Genomic DNA, 23,607 nt, shown 5'->3' on the forward strand with positions numbered 1-23,607 from the left:
CGAATTCTCCATTTTATGTGTCTAACTCTACTCTCCATAATGATCTCAAAATCTCATACATAACTGACGAATCTAAATCTAAGTATAGAAAATTCTTTGACTCTCTTCCATTCTGTACCAATCCTCTTGTTCTAAATCTCGCCTCCACAACGATTCCAGATCGTCCTCCACGACGATTGAAACGCTGTTGGCCTCGTGACAATCTCCAGTAATGTAAGAAACTCCAGCGAGAGTGTTGCCGGTTGTAGATTGTGAATAGCAAATAAATTAAAAAAAAAAGTTTATTTAAAAGTTTCTTCATTGTTTCCAAGAATGTATTGTACTTACAGTAAAGTGAATGATTTAAACAAAAAAGTGTCAGAATGACTTTAGTTAGAATAATAAATGCTCTTGTTGTATGTGATTAATTGTCTCATTCTACGGATAATGATATCTGTTCAGTTTGACGTAATTAAACAGTAGTTAAAATAGGAAATAATTAGAAAATTTAACGTTCTTATCAATTAAACAATTGTACGCAATGGATATAAAATGCTGTTAATCAGGATGTTCGCTAATTTTGCCTTGGGAATTAATAAATAATTGGTTACTCAGAAAACATCAAATAGCAAATAATTTCCGATTTTAAGTGATGTCATCCCTCTATCTAAAGTGTATTTTTAGTATTGAGAGATCAACTTGTATGTGCTCTAGGACCCCCAATAGAATTTTGCCAGTTTTTCTTCAAGTGACAAATTTGAAATAGCATATTATTCTTTATTCGATGGCATCTCCTCGAAAGGGTACGCTGAAACCTTTAGATTGTATTCATTAACCTCAGAAATTTTACTTTAATTCAATACTTCAAAAAAATCAAAATAATGAAATTAAATCAAAGGGTTGAAAACAGAACTTAAGAAACATTTTTTGGTAATCCTAACAGCTATGTATTTTCTTTAAAACTTATTCTATTATTATTGCTGTATTAATTTTAAGAGAATCAATATCTGAGCTCACTGGCATTCGAAGCCTTCACAGAGCCCTACCGTGATGTGGACGACTTTCTTTTCTTAGGTGAAACAGCTGCCTATCAGTGGATAATTAGTTCGGGAGTCTCCTACAAATAGAAAACCTCTGGCTTTAAAATGCAATCGAGATTTATATAAAAAAGCCATTCTTCAAACTGTTGAAAGGCTTCTTAACTCGGCAAGCAATCGTTAGCGATTGTATTATATATCGTACTACACTCTTACCCGGCCATTCTTAGCTTGTTTCTTTATTAAAATAATCACTGAACTCAGAACCAATTAGACTGCACTTTACCACTCAACATTATGGCTAAAAAAAGAACTTTGAATAAAAATTGCATCACAATTTACCGCACTTTATACTGGGAAGTAGTTAGCATGAATATTTCTACTTCGGACATCTGTTTATCAATTAGAATTAGATTTTAAATTTAAAATAGGGCCAGATAACCTTTTCTTTTTAAACGAGTTCAATCTTAATCTGTACTATATTTTGTGAGTGTACCAACGATGCTGCCTGTTTTCATATCTCTATTTGCAAGATACGGTGACAAAGAATGGAATACTCGGTCATTTTTTACCTCAATTTTAAAACTTCCTAAAGTTAGTACGTTTTTATTTTTTTAATTTTTTTACATGTATGTTGAATAGATTGATAGTATTCGGATAGGATTCAACAGTAAATGTTGTTAAGTGTTGAATGATTTTAACAATATCACATGTACAGAAATATATTTAAACCTTAATCAATAAAACATCATATGGTACTATGCGCTGTTCCGTTAATCTTTTAAATTATATATCTCGGCAACATGGGAAGAAATTAAATGGGAAACAGTTATGTCAGAAAATGAAGAGTCTCTTGGAACACTTTCTCTGTCATCATGTATTTGAACACTAAACTCATCAGACACTGCAAGTTTCTTTTGTAAGTAAATTGAGTACATTTACAATTTTATTAATATGAATATTATCTGCGAATACTATTGTACTGAAATTTGTGTTCATACTGTTCTGAAATATAGACTATAGACTAATCTGTCTATTGTAACCATGGAGATCGGTTAATAAAGTAACAAGAAAAAGCAATCACAATCCAAATGCGGTGGCCAGTAAAAAGTAACAAAAAACTAAACAAAATTTGGGTAATGAAAATTTGGAGTTCATTTCGGGAATTTTTAAAATACAATTTTTTGTTTTGAATCACTTAAAATAATTAGTATATTCATACAAATATAAACTAAAAAGTTATATTAATGGTGAGCGGAAGGCTGGGAAGTCTTTCTAACATCCCTCACAATATTTTTTAACGTCACATCTTTTTTGGAGAAAAGTTATTGGTTTACCTGCGTCACAAACTGTCAATGTTCCTCTGACGGCTATTTCCCACTGTATTCATTCAGAGATGACCATCTCTCTCTCTTTCCCGTCAAAACCGATATCGAACTTGTTTTTATTATTCTCTTCGCACAAACTGTTAAGGCCTCTGTTTTCTTTTAGGGGGAGTGAAGGTCTTCAAAACGCGTGTTTCTTATCTGCTGAAGTTTTCGGCATGGATGTGTGCCCTAATCAGTGTCTGATAAGCTATGGACATGTTCAAAGAACAGTATGACTTCCGCTTTTATCATACAACTAATTATAAGGGCAAACATCCATGTCGAAACGATTGGAAAAAAGAAAAACCCACATTTTAAAGCCATTGTTCCAATAAACTAGTATTAATTAAAGGGTTTAGAGATTATTATTTAATAAGAAAAATTGGTTCTGAAAATGGGTTGCGATTGAACAATCTCGCTTATGATTAGAATAATACTAATTACAATAATAACTACAAAATGTTTTAACGCATTTTATATTCTACATTATGGCTACTTTCATTGCAGTAACTTCTTGTAAATAATTCTTAAACATGCCATACATTTTGGTTTGATACAAGGAACACTATTGCTTTGCGGATTTATTGGTGTACTTTGCCAAAAACAATTGATTTAAGATGATTTATTGTTTAATGATGCAGGATGTTATTGTTTGTTTTTAGTGTGATACATTTATACATCAGAAAGAGAAAGGGACGACAAAAAGTGAACAAGATAGAAGTGAGAACAAGTCTTGCTAGAAGTGCTTGATATAATGGGTAGATGGGAGAGGGTTCTACATCAAATGGACCAGAGGAAGCCTAGCCAAAGTAATTTTCTTTATCAATTTACTTCAAGTGAGTAAACTTGTAGATTTCTTTGTATTTAGATAATTATTTACAAGTATAAGATTTATACTTTATGTATAACTGAATACTTATAGAAAATAATAAGTGAAACCCTCAACTTTTAGCTTATCTTTATTAACTTCAAGAATACACGCGATGATCAGTTTCTATTTGAAGGTCTTAAGATAGTGCTGGTGTTAGACTCGCCTTTGGGGTATCAAGAGTAGAGGTAGACATAAATGTTAGCGAAGTCAGAGAAAGGAATAGCTCTGTGGTAATTTATCGGACTGCCACTCGGAGATCCTGCTTTTCTCTTCCTAGGAGCCTCTTATAGCTTATTTATCAGTGATGAAGAGTGTAAACGATATTACAGAGATCAGTTGTTCCTGGAACTATCTTGCTGTGCAAGATTCTTTCCATCACGCCGTTCACTCAGATTTCATAATACTAAAACAAACGAATGATAGTGACGATTTAGAGAAAATTGAGCTGAAAGTATGGAAAGAAGGAATCAAACAAAAATGTTTAATAGTTAATAAACTTCCTAGAAATCAGCCGGATTGTGAAAGGACAAATGAGCTGAAAACACCATTTTGTTTGGGAAACATCAAACCCGTTCCATTATGAGAGGTTATACTGATATCTCTTCAGTTGGCCGCAAACTCTAAAATTCACAACCTTGACCTTTCAGGCAGCCCTACCATCAACTCCCATAATGGAGCCATCCCACATCCTGATGCGATCTTGGCTAATTTTGCAATTTCTTCAACCATTTAGCATACACTTGAGTAAAGTTCAAGTGGTTTTGGACATTAAATATTGGCTCTCAATACGCATAAGTACTAAGACTTCCCAAGTTGAGAAGTGCCTAGAGGCATTTATATTCAGAATAAACAGAATCGCCTTTCACTAAGGAATTAGTTGACAATAATTTAGGTAATTAATGTGCCAAACTAGTAATTCCATTTGACAACATAAAGAGTAATCCCAAACTTAGTACTCTGAACTTCAAGCGCTCAAAGAAGAAAGAAATAAGGCAAAGTATCGTAAAAAACGCAGAAACTATAAACTGCATAAAAAACTTCCAAGAAGACTTCCAAAGCAGAAAACTGTTGCTTTAAGAAAGCGTATCATTGAGGCTAGGCAATCAGTAACAAGTTACTTCGTGAGTACCCTAAATTTTAGAAAGAACAGAGCGGATGCACACAGATTAAATTCATAACTTAATAATTATAAACTTTCGGTTAGGAAGAATCCTTTTCAAAAAGGAAATAAAATACTCATTTCCAATAAAGAATATAGCAAAATACTATTGTAGCTATTGCACTACAAAAAGTTATTTTAAGACCAAAAAGTAAAACCGCCATACTAAGAACCAACCTACCTTTACTATACTCGTACGTTATGATTAGTTTTTAATTGTAACGGGATAATAATATATTTTCACGGTGAAACTCTGCCATCAAGGTAAACTATAAACTAAGTGATTACAAAAGATTCAGAAGTGTAGGAGAGTAAAGATAATCTAATAATTTAAAACTACTTAATAAGCCTAGATAGTCTTTTAGTATAGCTTGCGACTATGTGTTGAATGTGTGAGGAGACAAATTGGCTTCATTTGGTTTTATTACTGATCAGATAGCAAAAGAAAATTATTTTTTGTTGTAAAAGAAAGTATTCTTTTGCTAGGTTAGAATATTTTTAATAATTTATTGTTAACAATTATTGTAATTTCGTTTCAAATTTGATGTAAAATCTGAGGAGTTCTTGTGATTTACTAACCTAGCTATCTAGATTGAAAGAATTGTGTCACATATTAATTTTTTTTTTTTTTTAATGGTACAGATCGAGATAATTTACCTGCAACATCACGAATTGATCAAGGTAATTCTGTTTTAATTTTTATATATAACTAGGTATACTATTCAAAATCTTGACGTTGCCTTGCCCTGCAGGATATGTATTTATATGTACATTTAAACAGGTATACCTAATAAATAAATTTATATTATATTAACTTCAGATTTTTAAAATTTAGAAGAAATTAGGACCATTTAGAGCAGCAGCGTTATTTCTTGTTCGTTAGCTGCTTAAAATGAAACACAAAGCTTTAAGTTTACTGTTTTTTGTACACTTTTCTAGAGTGGATCATGTCAATGTTTGCCATTATTTATTTAAACTGGATGCATAATAGCGCAAGGCATCAATTTAAGTAAATTTTGCGAGACCAACATTGCAGCAAAGGAGACGATTTATATAAGTTCTTTCTGGCAATCTTCTGTATCATTAGTAAACTTTACGATTCATACGATGATGTCTTATATTCAGCATCAAACTTGAAATATCATTTGCAATTACTCTTCAGGAGTATTTCCTATAAATGTAGCAATACTGCGAGAATCAAGTCATCTTGATTAAGCAGCCTCCACGTTTTTTCCTCGAGTATCAAGGAGGCAACGTGCTCGGCGAATTTAACCATTTTTCCTCAATCTGCAGTATGTGATTTTGAGAGCCATTTCTACTAGCAGCACTTTAACACTGGCTTAGGCCAAAACGGTTTTTATCCAGATATGCAACGAGAACTTTTATCTAATTACTAGTAAATTTAAGTCCACAAATATTTATTTTGGCTTATCGAGTACATAAAAGACCTAATTTTTTTAAAAAACAGTTTCATTTTTTAATTCTACAGCTAATTTAAAAACCAAAACCAAAAAATTGGTTGTAGAAAGTGGTTTAGGTCTACTTCGTAGCGTAAATGCGAACAGACTGCTTAAATAGACTAAATATTACGATTTGTACTGCAGCGACCATAAATCTAAAATGTACTTAGCAGTTTACTTTATTCAATAGTTAATTTTTTAACAAACCACCCGCTATAATTTCATGATTTATTCTTGCAATCGATACGCCAGGAATTTTTTTAAATTTCAGGCGTGAGAGATACTTTTTTTTAATATCCTTTTTTATACAATCATAGTTTTGGTTTATTTTAAATCTAAACATCTTGATAAACAATCTGTTCCTCGAATTCTTTAAATTATTTTTTAAGTGAAGCATTGATGTATGAACGCCGTCAGATGATCTATGTGTAATTAATTTATTATGAACAACTTCACGTGCTCATTAAATTAGTAGTTTAACATGAGAAAATTTAATCCTTTTAAAATTATTCTGTTTTTCCCTATAAATAGTTGATGCAGAAGCGGTTTTAGGACGTAGTATAGAGGAATTTAATTGAAGGTAAAAACAATGTTTTGTTTTGTATAAATATATTAATAGAAATTGGTAAAAGTTGTCAGATTGATTTCAGAATGACTGCAAGAAAAAAACCTGGCCTTCACTTAGATGAAGAAGTTAAAAGTCCTACAAATAGTAAGTATATTTAAAAAATTTCACAAATAAATAAATGCATTTTAAATAGAAGTATTTAAATAGTCAGCTAAATTTTTGTGTACTTGAGGACAGGAAGGCTTTAATACATTTTCAATCTTTTGATTCCTATTTCCTACCACTTACAATATAAGCAACAACTGCTTATAGTTAGCAGTTAGAACTGAGAGTAGACACATGCACATATTTAACAAATACAAATGAAGATTTCATAAGTAAAGGCAATAGAATTAATGCGAGTGTATACTGATGATCAGGGCCATTTGGCGGAAAGTTGCAAAGGCTATAGGTCCTTTGTACGTACTAGGCACGGATTCCGGTTCTCAGGTATAAAAAAATTCAAATAATTTGACAAAGTTATGGCTTTTTAAAGGAATATCCCCAAATAAAACTAAAATAGTGTCAATTGGAGACAACGTAGAACCTGTGTACACCTTCAATTATTTGGGATGGCGGATCTCTCATTTGGGAGATATCCATCCAGCCGACTTAACGACAATGCTGTATCCGTTTCAATTAATGTGCGGAAGCACCAGGACAAGCACTACCAAGAAAATGCAGTTTAAGTTTTTATAACGTCAAGGCAGTTCCTGGCATAGCCTGTAAGTGCGGCCATTCGTTGCAAACTGGCTGGAGACTGAAAAAAAAATTCACTTTCTCCGATCACAGTTTTAGCTGTTAGACCACAGATCTTAGATACAGATAGCCGATAAATGGGCAGTCCTTGTAGTGGAATCTCTGATCGAGCGAGTACTTGCTGCCAGAGGTTGGTTCAATAAGATCCTAGACCAAGACCGGTAACCCAACCGGATACTGCAGAACCTTTAGGTTAGAGTTCTGACTAATTAGGACCCCCCCACCAAATCCAAAATAGAGCTGACGTAAACTTAAAGTAGTTGGTCGAAAGATACTTATCTTATCTCGGGTCAGATTTTTAAATTGCTTATTACAATGATGTTTGAGTTTAAATAAAGCTCGAATCTCAAACCCACTTCACACGTTTTTATTTTCTCTTACTAGGTACTTTTTTTTCAAGTGATATAAAGAGAAACATTTTCAATTTCAGCCATTGATATTGAACCTGATTTAAGCGATTTGCGATATAATCCTGAACTGCATGGCTGGCGTGAATGGCGGACACATGAATGCTTGCAAAGGGACAACAACCTTTTTCGCGCACAAAGTAGAATCTCATTAGAAATTCCTACGCTGTCGGAAGTCGCAGTTTCAGAAAACGAAGCAGCTAAAGAACACAGCTTTTCCCATTCCTCGAAGGCCAGTGCACACGGTGTGCTAATTGAAAGTGCCCTAATTGAGAACATTGTATATGAAATGGAAGCACATAGAAAGAGAATTATTGGATTTAAAAAAAAATATGGACCCCGACTACCCTAATATTCAATTGGTTAAGATTAAAAAGCATCATTGGTTTACAAGAAAAAGTGTCATTATGTTTTGTGTCAATAAAATGGTTACCTTTATTAAGCTCCAACTCAAGAAATAATTTATTTATTTTAGCCCACTAATCGTTATCCATAGAGGTTTATAAATTACATCTATCGCCATCTTCATTTATCGTTAGAAAATCCATGACCAAGTCCACTGTTTTTTAATCCTTTCTAATACCACTATATTGTTTATTTATTGAAATACGATATTCTGGTGATAATGATAAAGTGTCACTTCAAAAATATTTCTCATTAGGCTTAATTATTTATATAGTGAAATAAAATATTTTAGATGCACCTTACATTATTAAAATAATTAATTTGATTAATTAATTATTAAATAATTGAAGATTGTCCAAAAGGGCATTGAGAACCTTTCGTGTTACACTTACGAGCATTCTTAGAACAATTAAACATATCTAATTATGGCTAGAATTGTTACAGAATGAAAAAAAAAAAAAAAATTCAATCGATGTAACAGGACTTCCGGAAGTGTAACAGAAGTGTATTCCAGGTATAAATACTTCGAGGTCATTTTAACTCCAGGCTGTCCTTCACAAAACATTAGGATGAAAGACTTAGTACAGAAAAATTTGGATACACTCCAGGTACGACAAGTTTTTTTAAAAATAATATTCCGGTGTCCTCTAAGTTGGAGATGTTTAAAAGCGTCTGTAGATCCGTGCTTTGTTACGCGGCACAGGTTTGGGGTTTCATGCGCTTAGAGAAGGCTGAAAAGTTGTATACTTATTTCATAAAGAAGATGTTGGCGCTGCCCCTAGGTACGCCAAACTACATAGTCTATTAAGAAACAGGAGCCTACCCCCTCTTCCTATACACGTTACAATTGCACCTCGGTTATATCCAAAAAGGGGAAATTATTATGAGAAACTGTTTTTGGTATAAAGAATTTAAGATTACTTGCCCGAAATATGATTAGTAAACAGTGATTACTTGATTAATGGAAATAAACAATGTTTTGATGGTTTATTTGAAAATATTAAAACTAAATTTAGAAATGACTTAATTTCGAAGGCCCTAAACTCTACTTATTACGCATTATATAAAAAAACTAAATATTGACTTAGAGCAGAACAATTATTTTTCTGATAAATTTAACACAAATTTTATTTAAGTTATTTTCAAATTAAGAGGACAGTTGTTAAATCTGAATTTTAATGTTGCCAGAGATGAAACTGTACATTTGTGTTCCATGTGTAACCAGTCGGTTATTGAAGATACCTTTCATTATGTAAGTGTCTGTCCTGTACTATCTGAATTCAGAGTAAGATAGTTAGAAAGAAAGCGCTATCTATTTAAATGGACGCGACTGGGATAAACTATATAATTATCATATTAGAGCATGGAAGCTTTCTCATACAAGAATATAACCCTTAAAAGCTATTTATTAGAATATATTAGAATATAACTGAAATTATGCGATAAGTTCTGGCTGCCATAGTAAATTGTAAATTTTTAAATAGAATTAGAATTGTTCAAGCAGATGGACTGCTGTCTATGCTTGGTGTAAATTTGATTTAATGGTTATAATATTATGTATATATTAATTAAAAATAAAACACTTAATTATTTTTATTATAAAGTTTATTCGAAAAACGAAAATACCATGTTTAAATTAGAATTGTAATATAATCTGTATTATACTAAATAATACAAATTTTAAAATAATGTTTAAATAAAGAAAAAAATATGGAGAAAGATCGTCCATGAAGTTTATTATTTAAAAATTTTGATTTATTTACTTATTTATTGTTATAATTAAGGAACGGATTTTTATGTATTTAAAAATACCAAATATTTAATTAAAATATGCATTTATTTTCGTCAATTATGTGGAAAATATGTGATTTTCTTAAAATATTTTCTGGAATATTTAAGTAAAATGGACATTTTTTTTTATGAAAATGGATTTTTTTGGGGGGGGGGCAAGTTATAATTATTTATACAAGAAAAGAACATTTTTACAATTTATAATAATTTATTAGGAACAAAATAATTTGTTTTTACAAGTTATAATGATTTATACAACAAAGAACATTTTTACTATTTATAAAAAGATGTGTTAAATTTTCAATTTTGAAAACTTCACTCTTCGAAATTGTTTGCAACCACATGAAATTTCAAATGTTGGAACGTAAAGTGACGACGATCTGGGCGTAAGATGGACTTGTAACGACTAAAAGTTCGTTCAACATCTACAGATGTTATAGGTGCCTTGCTGGAAGAAGTTATCTCGTTGGTTGTAAAGGGTACACGATGTTCTGAGGTGACTTCTGTTCCACTGATAATATCAGAAATCTGGCAGATGGTCTCCCACCCTTTGTTCTTGCTCAGTACTTCTACCAGTTTTGATCTGATCAGATCTCCCTTACTCCCAGGTATTTCTTCCACCTTTTCGATGACTTTTTTAACGTTGGACACGTTTTCTGTCAGTCGAACATTTTGGGACTCAAGTTGGGTAATGGCTTTTGCAAGAAATACGCAATTGTCAGAAATGAATGCAAGGTCGTTCCTTAAATTAGGTTTCTCGAATAAAGACTTGGCTGTATTTATCGCTACTGCTTCGTCTTCGAGTTATGAAAGGACATTCTTGATTTTATTGTAGTTTTCATAATAATACTGAGCTGCTTTCAGCCAAGTACCCCATCTTGTCAATATTGGTTCTGGTGGAAGGCACAAATCTGGGTAGAGATCTTTTAGCATTTTAATGCGACTTGGTGCTTTTAAGAACACTTTTTTAACCGAGGAGATTAAGGAATCTACGTCACTGAACAAAGATCGGACAGTTTCTGCTACTCGATGCAAGGCATGAGCAATACACGTCACATGAATTATCTTAGGATAAAATACCTGAATAGATTGCCCAGCCTTGACCATGTTGGGGGCAGCATCAGAGAGAAACAAAAGAACTTTTTCGTTCAAAACTCCACTGGGCCATAGGATATGCATTGAGGCATCGAAGAATCTTGAAATGGTGGAATGATTGCATTTTTCGAGAACCTCACAGTTCAAAAGGAATGGCTTTGAATCCACATCAGCATCACTGTCAAGTTTTCCAATAACTGCATTGGCAATATACCTGCCCTCAACGTCAGTGGTTTCATCAATTGACACCCAAATCGGTCCATCTTTGATATGTTCTCGAATTTTGGTTAGTGTATCTTTATAGATATCTTCCAGGTAGTTTTTTCGCAGAGTGCTCTCGTCAGGCATTTTTTTCCAAATATAGGTCTCTAAGAATCCTTTGAAATGAGGATTTTTAAGTTTGTGGAAAGGGATATCTGCTCTAACCAAAGCCCGACACAGATCTGTACTCAGAGTAGACTTACTTGATGATGGAGATGTAAGGAAGGCTTGATAGGACAGAGGACGTTTCCTTTCTTTCTGTTTTTATTCTCTATGTGCGATCCGGTGACAATATGTTGGGTGACTTGGGAACGTTGAGAGCAAGAAACGCGCTTGTCACAAGCTGTGCTGTACAAAATGTCTCCATTACTTCGAAAAAGTTCTGCTAGAAACTCGCGAAGATATTTAGCAACCAGTTGTTTGTTTGAGGCCGATGTTCGTTCACCCAAAAAAGAATACACTAAGTGACCGAACGAAATGAATTGGACACTTCAACGAACGAGCTGAAAGAACAGACAACGTCAGACAACTTCAAAGAACTAACAAGTGCCTGTCACTGTTTAGCAGCATTCTGTGTAAATTACAATAACCATTGTACCCACAGTGATTCACAGCCCTACAGTCTGTGGTTCACAGTTCCTGTCAACCACCTCCCAATTATGAAAATATGCCCCAAATGAAAAATATGAAAAAATATGTACATATTTTGATTAAATATGTAGAAATATTTATTTATTTTAATCAAATATGTATAAATATGCGATAACATCCAAATATGTGGAAATATGTGAAATAAAAGTAGACTCAAACGGCTTAAAAAGTGTCAGTATGAATACTTCTAGTTGAAAAACGTCTGTAAATTGCCTAGAAAAAAATATGTAAATACATACGAATCCGTTCCCTAGTTATAATTGTATGCATACTTTTAGGATAACACTTATCGTATGTTAAGTATAGAAAGTTGGAAAGATCTTCATTTATGACATTATTTGTAGTGTTGCCCAGAGCTTACCCTTTAAGTATTCCATCAAAACCTCGTTAATAAAGATGTAAGGACTCAAGCCAAGTCCGGCGGAGGTAAAATCGCCACAAAGTGGCCCAGATTTACCTCCTTTTTCTGGTGACTTAGAAGACATTGTACGCTTTGCTTTCGAAAAACTTATAATTTAATGGCACGAGATCAACCCTAATTTTAAGTAATTTTAATTTTTTGTAAGTATATATTATCTTTCAAATTTTGGATGAGGAGTGTAAAAAACGGGTAAAAGGTCAGTATACTGCACTTATAATCAATAATTATTTCTGAAATTATTTTGTAAATATTCAATTATATTGAAAGGTACTTTACCAGAAATCATATTACTAAGCTCAAAATTTTCTGAGCTTAAATTTGTGCTTGTGATAAATTGCTTAGAACAATTCTTAAATTTGGAAAACAAGACGTATTTCTTTAAACTAAATCAAGAGCCAGAAATTCAGGATATTTGTGTTTCTGGCAAAAAGTGTAAACACAGTGTCAATTTAGTTTCAAATTGAATTATTACTGCCGAAGAAGTATAAAAGTATAAAAGCCATTCAACTTCATCAAATCTCCTCCAGTACCAGACGTGCTCCATTACAGATCATGGACCTGCTGACAAAGTTAATATGAATAGAGTATGGATAAATGTGTGCCATATTGTAATTTAAGTTAGTTTTGCGTTGGAAACTTTAATTTTCTTTAGTCATGCATAATGTAGGAGTCAGGATAATTAGCAAAATCCTTTTCTCATTCCAGAAACACCTTCTCTAAAACTCCCACCATATTTAAAACCACAACTTTTTATTCATCTAGGTTGACTCTCAGACTATGAACTTGACTATTAACTGCAAGCCATCTCTTGACTACTAAAACTAAGTTTAATTCAATATTAACTATCCGCAAGCAATCCATTTGGTTTTGTACCGAATTCTTTCTACCCAAATAAAGACAAGCCCATTGCACCCCTAACCAATTCTGACATTATTGACCAAAAAATGATTAAAAAAGTCAAACAGTCACTTTTTCTTCACCCGTTTCTAGTCGTTCCGAACTTCATATTTGTTATGAAAAATCTCTTCTATGGTTAAGCTCCAGGACATCACTTGATACTTAGATTCAAACTGTCAAACTCGCTCTGGTAGTTTCAATTATACGATCTCCATTCTTTACTAAGAATTGACTTCCTACTTTATGGATATTCTTCATCCCTAAGAAGATTCCTAAATCTAAAGATCTTCACACAAATACTAAAGCTAATAAAGAACTCTAATTTGTTGTTATTAATAAACAAACATCCGTCCAGAACATTCAAAGTTGTGAAATATAAAAGTAATATTTGCAACGATATGTAGGGAACTCATTATTCAAGGTTATTTGAAGTGGTTTTCTTTTACCTTGTGCTGACTCGTCAACAACCAATGATGATTTAGGTCAATTAGCTAAGGGTCAAGTACAACATGATAGTAGCGAAAGGTGAGGTTGGATATTCTAGGTGTATGAGTAGCTATTAGGTTAAAAAAAAAATAAATAAAAATAAAACAGTTGAAAAAGAAGAGAGATAGAATGGGCAGTGAGAGTCTAAGGCAGAGAGTGTGCTCAGGAGCAGGCAGTTTCGAGAGCAGTGGGGTGCTGTGTTCAGGGACGGCGGCGCCTTGTGAATGAGCCGGCCCTCACCCCAACCACACCCTGGCCTCAGAGCTACTTTACTGGGTCACGCCTATTGATCGCCAAGAGCTTGTGCGTAGCGTTTGCGCACTGTACAACCCGGCTCAGTTTGCCCCGTATTTATTATTTACAAAAATAATACGACAAGTTAAAGATAAAGCAGCGTGGCATGATAACATGAAACTAATAGCTTTTGACAATCTACATTAATGTTTCTTAATCAAGATTTCAGTTCTGTACAGGTCCATTGTAAGGATTAAAACACGATTCTGAACATAGTAGCCACTATTGAATTATCAAAAAGTTAGTTGAATGAGTAATTCTTCTACTCTTCGAGTACTCTCTCGAGTATCTCAATAAATAATGAATGACATAGTAAAATCATATCTATTAGAAAAAGCTCGGCTGAAAAAAACAAAACATTGTAGGTGCGGTTATGGGAATGGTACAGAGAAATGAGGATAATCACAAATAAATGTGGAGTTTAGCTGTGAGAGGGCTCAATTTATTTGTCGTCCTGAATATATAATTACAAAAATACATAATAACGTCAGGAACATCAGTCCTCAAACAGTTTAATCTCACTTATAAGGAATTTAACGTACAGTAGTTACTGCGAAAAGCTACAATAGAAAACAGATGAGTAGAACTAGATGGTAATCGGAAATCCAGAACAATAGACTAAAGTTATGCACAGCTGAACCATAATCTTGCTTATTGGGTAGTTCAGATGAGAAAACCGCATCTACAGGCTATAATCTGGGAATTTAATTTGTTATTGATTCCATTTTACTTTCTATGTCATATAAGAGGGTGACCAAATACTACGACAGTACTCGAGTAAAGCGAATAAAAAGTGTGGATCTAAAGATTTTGATGCTCTTATAACTATTTAATCGAAATGAAATGGAAATTTAGTGGTTGTTCAAGTGATTCCTAAATTTTTCATATTTTTCTAGTTAAATGAGTGTTATCAACTGTTTGCTGAAACACAATTGGTCGCCCACCCTATTGTAAGTAATTACGAATATTGCTTGACATTCAGAAATATGACGTATTTAGACACCATTATGCAAACTAACAATCTGACGTGCAACCTCTGACAAACTTCAACAAATTAATTTTTAAATATATTTTAATACCATTTGCAGAAATTTGGCTTTCGATGATCTACTGTGTGTAAGAAGAATAATTTCCTCAATAGAAATAGTACTTATAAATTCTAATCTGGAGTCTGTCCATTTAAAACATGTACCAACACCGAACGATCTCCATGTCTGCCCTCCACTAAGACTCATGCTAGCTCGACAAGAGTACAAATTCAGTTGTCACACCAAATTTTCACATCTATGACACTCCAAAATGTGTATTGCTGGTGAAAAATTCCGTTATCTATGTGTGCGCATCGCTTTCTAAGAAGTTAAAAAAGATAAAAATATTTTAGTTTCTTTAGTGTTGGAATTATTTTATATTCCTTCTAAAGGAGTTATTAGACTTTAAAAACCCAACAAAAACTAGGACTGTAACAAATCGAAGTGATGAATAATGTAGCTGTCCGCTTTTCAGTTCTCCATTGGCGCAGTAGTATTTCTTTGTCCAGACTTTTAGGTCTCAGCCTCCTTGGTAATATTCTTGGGTTCTCATTGAAATATAGATATAAAAGCGCGCCCCATTTGGCAGATGGCCAATAACTTTAGAGCCATTCGCCAATTGTATGTCACCCACAATATTTTTGGCGTCTACTCAATGAAAAAAGTAGAATGAAAAATTGAAACAAAATTCAATAGTTCACTGAATTATTTAGCTCGAAACTCTATCATAACTACTAAATTAATATTTCTATTAGTTTGACGAGAGTATTCCAAAAAGCACACCTTAATACCCCATGAGAACTGGGCTTTTCTCTTCAAATGGTCTGATCAAATCTCTGCCTCAAGGAGCAAAATATTGGTGTGAGGGAATCATAATAAAATCCTTGATGTCTAAAATGTAGAAAAAAGATCTAAAATTCTATTAATTTTGGTAATAGAACTGTTGGTTTGTCTAGCTTCTTCTAAAATAGCGATTATCTCTTAAATCAGTCGTATGTGTTTACCAGTAAAGAGATGATTAAGGTTTTCATTATTATTAAAACTACAAATTTATTGTGAAAATAGAAACATATCTCGCAAATCACACAAATCAATTTGAAGAGCTTAGCGACGTCGCACTAATAGATAGTGCATCAATTGGATAAATTAGTTATTTGGAACGATTTAAAGGATAATCTAAACCTAATACAGACTGATAATAATGTATTAATAAATTAAGTAACTAATGAATAGATCGATTCAACAGATAAAAATAAAGAAATCAGCGTCGGAATTAAAAAAAGGTCCGGAAAAACGATTTAGAATCATTAGAGAAAAATAATTAACTTTATCGCCAGCATATACAGGGTGATCCATTCAAAACGCACCAATCGCTAATAACTTTTTAGGAAAGTGGAATGTCGAAAAAACCCACGGAGTAAACTATATGTTTTTTCGGTATAGTTTTCAAATTTTTACCCCTGATGCTGTATCTTCATTTTTGGCGGAGTTTCGGCCAAAAACCTGATTGGGGTTTTATAAGGACCACTGGTTTTGACCATGATTATGAAAACTACATAAAAAAGTATGAAAAATAACGTTAACCCCGTTCTGATATCTCTAATATTTGTCGAGATATTTTAGATCAAAGTTACAATTTTTTCTATTCGTGAACGGTTTTCAATATTAATTTTCCACCAGAAATGCACGTTTTGGGTGGTCCTCTGATTGCAAAAAATGTTGTTTGTGACGCAAAGTAAAAAATAATAATAATTGAAGATTTTAAAACGTGTAGTACAGTATAATGGTTGTGGGTGAATCAGGATAAACTTGTTTTATCATCAAATAAAAGCAATCATCACATCATGTTAATGTACCCCGTATACAAGACTTCTTGACCTATGATTAAGGAAAGAATATCTTAGCAGAGTGTTGGTCTAGTGGTCAAGAGCGTGGTTTTGTAAGTGGGAGATTCCCAGTTCGAATCCCCACATGACTACACTTTAATAAAAAAAGTATTATGATTTTTTAAGTAATAAGAATGACTGCATACGCAAGATTCGAACTGGGGATCTCCCACTTACAAAACCACGCTCTTGACCACTAGATCAACACTTTGCTAAGATATTCTTACCGTAATCATAGGTCAAGAAGTCTTGCATACTGGGTGTATTAAAATGACGTGATGATTGCTTTTATTTGATGATAAAACAAATTTATCCTGATTCACCCATAACCATTACATTACACTACATATTTTAAAATCTTCAATTATTATTATTTTTGTTACTTACGTCACCAATAACATTTTTTTCACTCAGAGGACCTCCCAATACGTGTATTTCTGGTGGAAAATTAATACTGAAAACCGTTCACGAATAGAAAAAATTGTAAATTTGATCTAAAACTCTTTAACAAAAACTTACAGTTTAAAATGTTAAGTATAAGGGTTGATTAAACGCCAAAAGGTACACAAATCAGCAAGCACCCAAAATTTCATTAATTCTTCATTAATATTTAAGTAATTTTACTGCATTAATATTCATTAATATTTTTTAGAATTTATTAGATGTCACAGACCCTTATGCTGGCCATTTTCGTCTACAAAATATTTGTTCAAGTAGCACTGTAGATTGACTGTAATATCAAGTTATTTATAATAATCAAACTATTAAATACAGGTTAAAAAGAAAAACGTTATAAAAAATAAAAAAAAATTATGAGGCTAAAAAATTCAAAACTTTTTTTTATAAAAAAAAATGTAATATGTAAAATAAAGTAAATAAGATATGTTATTTTTAGGACAGCTAATTATTCCAGTATTTTACTATAAGTAAAATTAAATTTAAATAGAGAAATCAATAATTGTTGTTGAATAATCTACTTGTTATAACTGTGTGTTATTTGTGCTCTCGAATATTTCGGTAAGACGAATTCAAGACAGTAGCCTACTCTAACTTTGTCTTTTTCTACTTTAACATGCATGTACATATGTGTGATTTATCATAATTATAACAAAAAAATATTATAAATGAAGTGGCCAGCATAAGGGTCTGTGACATCTAATAAATTCTAAAAAATATTAATGAATATTAATGCAGTAAAATTACTTAAATATTAATGAAGAATTAATGAAATTTTGGGTGCTTGCTGATTTGTGTACCTTTTGGCGTTTAATCAACCCTTATACTTAACATTTTAAACTGTAAGTTTTTGTTAAAGAGATTTTTGTACCTTTTGGATAGATTTTCCTTTTTGTCTATTTTACAAAGTTACATATCTGCTTTACAGATTTTTTTAAATTTGGAATAAGCAATTCTATCATTATAACCTGATAAGATGGTAAGTCGGAACCGTAACTACCACTAGAGAGATCTTTTTAAAGAATGATTATCGTTAAGGTCCCCCAAACCATCCTCAGTAACAACTTTTCTTGAAAAAGCGTTTTGAATAACATAGGAAGGTATTTGTGCGTGAATAGCAAAATTAAACTGCGATTTCATTACTTCCTTTTAAGAGGAGTAAGAAAAATAAACTGCGATTGCAGAACTTCTAGGCAAAGAGGCAAAGATTTTTTAATCGAACGACAATTCATTGATTTAAATCGGTTCACTCATTGATAATTTAAACGATTGCAGTACTTCCTCTTAGTAGGTGCAAGAGCATCAGCAATGTAGAGGAGCTTTAACCACTTATTCGAGCTGAATTTTATCAAAATCAAACTAAGCGTTATAGAAATATTGGTAATAATAGTTTTAGAAAGGTCCTTATTTGGGTGGGGCAAACTCCCCTCCTTATGAGGCACGGCGTCGAGACTTTTAAAGTGCAAATCTGTACAAAATTTCGATTCGAATGACATTTCATTCATGAAAATCGGTTCACGTGTCGATAATTTGAAACGATTCCTATACTTCCCCTTAACAAGTGTAAGAGCTGATCGCCGCTTTAATGTTACGTAGGGGAGCCCTAACCCTATCATCCTACCAAATTTTATCAAAATCGGGCCAAGATTTACAGAGTAATTAGTAATAATAATTTTGGAGGGGGCCTTACATAAAGGGGGCTAACTCCTCTCCCATACGATGTACAGGGTCGAGACCCCCAAAAGGCACATCTACATAAAATTCCGAATCGAATGACACCTCATTCATGAAAATCGGTTCACGCGTTTAGGCGCTACGTTGTTTACAAAAAAGGTAACAACAAGAACAAGAACAAGAACAAGAACAAGAAGAAGAACAAGAACAAGAACATTTTTTGAAAAAGCGGTTTTTGCTCATTTTCGGCAACTTTTTTCTCGAAACCTATTAGATCTGGGTGGTTGCAAAAAAATTACAGTTATGAAGGAGGGTTTGGAGTAAGATTTAAAGAAAATTTGGGAATTTTATCTTTTATAGAAAAAGAGAAAAAAATTGTCAAAGTTGGGTGTTTTTCAACGTTACGCTTTTTCGTGCAGTTTTTGATGGTCAACCCTTATACAACTGTCCTACCGGACAGTTTTAATATCTCCACTAATATTAGGGATATCGAAACGGGATCAACGTCTTTTTTCACAGTTTTTAATGTAGTTTTCATAATCATTGTCAAAACCAGTGGTCCTTATGAAACCCCAATTAGGTTTTTAGCCGTAACTCCGCCAAAAATAAAGATACAGCATCGGGAGTGGAAAATTTGGAAATTAAACCTAAAAAAACATATAGTTTACTTCGTGGGTTTTTTTCGAAATTCCGCTTTCCTAAAAAGTTATTAGCGATTGGTGCGTTTTAAATGGATCACCCTGTATACAATTATACATTCTAAAATATTAAATTGGTTTTGTTTTACATCAACCTCCGGCTGACGGGTTTCCCTAGCCGTATATACTTGTAATTTCAGTTTTGTTGTAGAAATGTTTATTTTGCGTTTTTTAATAAAGTATATTATTATTATTATTATTATTATTACATTCTAAAATATCATTATATCTATTATATGCCAAATTGTGTCATTGGTTTTCAATTCGCTGATTTGCAAATAGATACCGTGACCTGAGTGGAGAATAGAATGCAACTGCTCTCTAAATCTGCCATATTTGTGAAACTCTTCAGAAATTCAAGATTCAATTATTAAAACTGGAAAAGAGATGAAAGGAGTGTGTTTCCAACCTAAACCGACTCATAAAACGAAAATTTCACATTCTTTAATTTGAAATACCCAGAGAAACAAAGGGTTCTTGCTTTAAGAGTTGCTTTGGTGTTTTGGTGAGTGGTTCCCCGAGCGCTTAAATCACCTAATTTCAAGGTTGATTGTGAGCCACGCAGGTGTAGCAAGTAAATTTTAGGTATCTGGGTTGGTTTTGCCAAATTTCAAACACTGAAATCTTCTGATACCAGTCCATCCATTCATTAACAAACTTGTTTTTCTTTTCTTTTTTTTGCTCTGGGTCTAAGAAAGCCTTCCTTCATTCATCTATGGCATCAGTTGAATGATGGACATTTCTAAAAGTACTGTCCGAAGGATCTTAAGGACTTACAACGTACGGTCTGGATAAAACCCAAGGATTGTACTCTACATGCCATGAACTTCGTATTGAATTTATAGCAATGATGGATATTCAATTATTAAAGGATCAAGTCTTTCTATTAAATATTCTTTGAAGTAAATTAACCAACAACGGCGCCATAAAGGAACTAGAAATGCCGAAGAAAAACCAGGAAACACATTCGCAACTCGACGTCAAACTGTCAAAGAGATAAATGTAAAACCCCTCCAAATAGGGGGCGAAAGTTCGAGCAACTTCTTAAATATCTACTTTAAATGAGATTAGTGAATGTCTGTTCCTCATTAAGAAGCCCTAAGAGTCTGCTTTCAACATGATTCAATTCAAATATCCTGAATGAAACAGCTGTTAGAGAATGTGCCCTCCAGGATGAGGTTTTGAGTCCTCTGCTCTTTTCGTTGTTCAGTCACCTTGATACATTTTTAGTTTTAAGGGGATTAATTTTGAAGTAGAGATGTACTTAAAAGTTCCTACGCAGACAACAGTGTACTGACAGCCATCTTGCACTACCATAGATACAGTGATAAAATGAAACAGTGTCAGAATATTTTAATTGAACGCCCTAAATGTAAATACTGAAAAAACAAAAGTAGTTCTGCTTCTCAAGCGTAAGTACCAGAGAAATTCTGTTGTTATCTTCTGGCAAATTTAGGCAATTCTTATCTTTGGCATCTTTTCTTAGCCGAAAATTCTGTGGTTAAGAGTTAAAGCTGTTACAAACACTTAGATCTTAATCTTAAGTATAAACCATCACTGCGTTTGTTTCATGGTCGTAGTTAAGCCCAGGATAATGTTAGCACCCCTAGAAAATAGACGATAATATTTTGACGTCAAAAGAGACGCTTTTGACAATCCGGAGCTGGGCATTGCCTGTAAAGAGAGAACACAGTCCCAAAAACATTAATAAAAAGCTCCGGGTGCCAATGACCTCAGGTGTTGACGCACCTTGGGGGGAAAAAACAGTCTGTTAAACGATAGCAATATATTTTTTAGTTTTAAAAATTCGCAGTATTCAAGTTTTTAATTCTGACATGTTTTAAATAGTCCTTCTAATTGGTCTTTTATTAAAGCTTGTCCGGTGTGTGTAGTAGAGTTTTAAGAAATAGCTGGTCTTCACTTCCTCTAGTTGCAGTTTGTGCAAGTATTTAAATTGAATTTCCTGCGTGTAAACATTTATCTAATTAAGGAATGGCTTTCACGTTTCTGATTTAATATTTCAAAATTAAATCAGGGGAGGGATTAGCTATGTGGTTAGCGTACTCGATTCCCACGCGGAGGTCCCGGGTTCGAATCCAGCTGCTAACCCTTAGATTTTCTCTTCCCAGGAGCTTCTTACAGCTCACTGTCCGGTGATGGACAGTGTTGTCTGTAACGAGAGAACACTCTCCGGAGGCCGGCAGTGCACTGAAAAAAGCTCCGGGCGCCAATAACCATAGATGTTGACGCGCCTTAAATCATAAAAAAAAAAAAAAAAAATAAAATCTAAATCGGAAGTATTTTCTCTCGATGTACAGGAAGTACGTAGTAAAGTAGTTTTGATAATAGAAACAAGTTTACCGGATCTTAACAAACGTTTTTTGTGGGAGTTCCACTTATTTTCTGATAGAAATTAATAATCAAAATATACCTGTCAAATAAAAATATCCACAGGTTGCGAATTATAAAAACTAAGGAATAATGATATACCTACTTTAGTTTTATGGAAGATATTAGAGTGAAAACCATAAATAAGGAACCCTATAGTTTTAATTGGTATTTTAAGTTGCTTAAATAAATGTTCAGTTAGAAATTTGAGACTCAGCGCCGAGAAAAGCTTTTGTACAGAACATTTCATTGTTACTAATAACGTTTAGGCCTATTACCTGCCACTGCAGGCTCAGAAAACACATGCACCGCATGGGCCTGGCAGATGATAGCCTTTGTAGGTTCTGTCAGGAAGAAGAGGAAACGGCACTGCACGTGTTGTGTCAGTGTGAGGGGCTCGTATGGCTAAGGATGTTAGTTCTCGGGGAGGAAAAACCAAGGCCTGTAAGCTTTACCCAGGAGTCGCTCTCCAGATTTAAGAGTCTGATTGAACGGACGGGTCTGGAGGGCAAGCTCTTAAGTTGGGGAGCCACAATAGATTCAAAGGGGTCGCAGAGGCGTAGGCCTTAAGGGCCGCCCTATTCGAATCTCTCTATCTCTACTAATAACGTTAACTAAAGCATTTGACAAGCCAGTTTGTAACATATATTCGTCGTTCCTGAATAAGTGACCTTTACAATGAATTTTCTGTACTTTTTTGGTCTTAATATGTTTAAAGGAAAAGGTGTTTTTGTTATTACAAAATTTACTGACAGATCCTGTTTTCGTGAGCTTAAATATATATATAAATATGCATCTATTTAATAAAAAATACAAATTCTCGGTCTTTTTTTTATCTCATGATACCATTGATTCAAATATCAAATTTGTACCTTCTACAACTATCCGTTGTATTCTTTTAGAGATTGCTCTTTAAGGCAAAATAATATAAAATGTAACAATCTTCATAAAAATAATGTACTACTCATTAGCCTAGTCATAAGAAAATAGATGTAAACATGAAAAAAAGAACTTTAAATACTTTATTCTCGAGGGGATGCAAAACGTTAACCTTGCTCCCAGTTCTTTATGTGATGATGAATCTTCAATTAGAGTCAAATTTACTTAAACATTGTATTAAGCAAAACTACAGAAATAAACCATAAAATAATACATATTTGTCTACGTTTAAACAAGCCACTAAACATATAGTGCGGAAATCAGTATCTCAAGCAATAATTCCATTCTGCAGCTGTTCTCGTAATGTAAACATCTTCCTATAAACTAACTGGTAAAAAGCATTTTACACACAATTATACCTGTTTGCCACTTCTAAATATCAGAGTAGACGTAACACCCAAGACATATGACACCCTCAAAATGTTATTAAGGAACAGAATAAGACACCAGCGTAAGCCACAAACCAGTAAATCAAATCTACAATTAAACCTGACAAAAAAAAAAAAAAAAAAATAGACGGGTATCATACCTACAGTCGCTAACAGTCACATAATCCTAGAGTAAGTACAGGACAGTATGAAAATGAGGTGC

The 23,607-nt window shown here is 33.3% G+C and overlaps 2 protein-coding genes across 39 annotated transcripts in view; one reads left to right on the forward strand and one right to left on the reverse strand.

Moving 5' to 3' along the window:
• cac (calcium voltage-gated channel subunit cacophony) overlaps positions 1-23,607 on the reverse strand; it is a 264,871-nt gene that overhangs the window by 91,140 nt on the left and 150,124 nt on the right. The gene's annotated exons all lie outside the window — the stretch shown is intronic.
• Positions 1,755-8,045, forward strand: LOC141455649 (uncharacterized). Of its 10 annotated transcripts, none has more exons than XM_074130888.1 (6): positions 2,033-2,152; positions 3,046-3,219; positions 5,056-5,094; positions 6,405-6,453; positions 6,524-6,585; positions 7,670-8,045. In XM_074130888.1, the coding sequence occupies exons 5-6, from the start codon at positions 6,525-6,527 to the stop codon at positions 7,996-7,998; spliced, it is 390 nt and encodes a 129-aa protein (XP_073986989.1). In that variant the 5' UTR covers positions 2,033-2,152; positions 3,046-3,219; positions 5,056-5,094; positions 6,405-6,453; position 6,524; the 3' UTR covers positions 7,999-8,045. The 10 variants fall into 9 exon arrangements, with proteins under 10 accessions (XP_073987013.1, XP_073987018.1, XP_073986997.1 ...); XM_074130912.1 differs by lacking the exon at positions 2,033-2,152 and adding an exon at positions 1,755-1,935 and having other exon boundaries at positions 3,046-3,192; positions 6,513-6,585; XM_074130896.1 differs by lacking the exon at positions 2,033-2,152 and adding an exon at positions 1,757-1,935 and having other exon boundaries at positions 3,046-3,192.

The sequence above is a fragment of the Rhodnius prolixus genome, unplaced genomic scaffold, assembly GCF_049639745.1.
Source record: "Rhodnius prolixus isolate KJV_2025 unplaced genomic scaffold, Rpr scaffold_1, whole genome shotgun sequence".
NCBI classification, from domain to species: Eukaryota; Metazoa; Arthropoda; class Insecta; order Hemiptera; family Reduviidae; genus Rhodnius; species Rhodnius prolixus.

Excerpts from the sequence above, each read along its gene's own strand:
- LOC141455649 (XM_074130912.1), top strand. The coding sequence starts at position 6,525 with ATGACTGCAAGAAAAAAACCTGGCCTTCACTTAGATGAAGAAGTTAAA. Across the intron at positions 6,586-7,669 it reads AGTTAAAAGTCCTACAAATA|CCATTGATATTGAACCTGAT; the intron begins GTAAGTATATTT and ends TTTCAATTTCAG.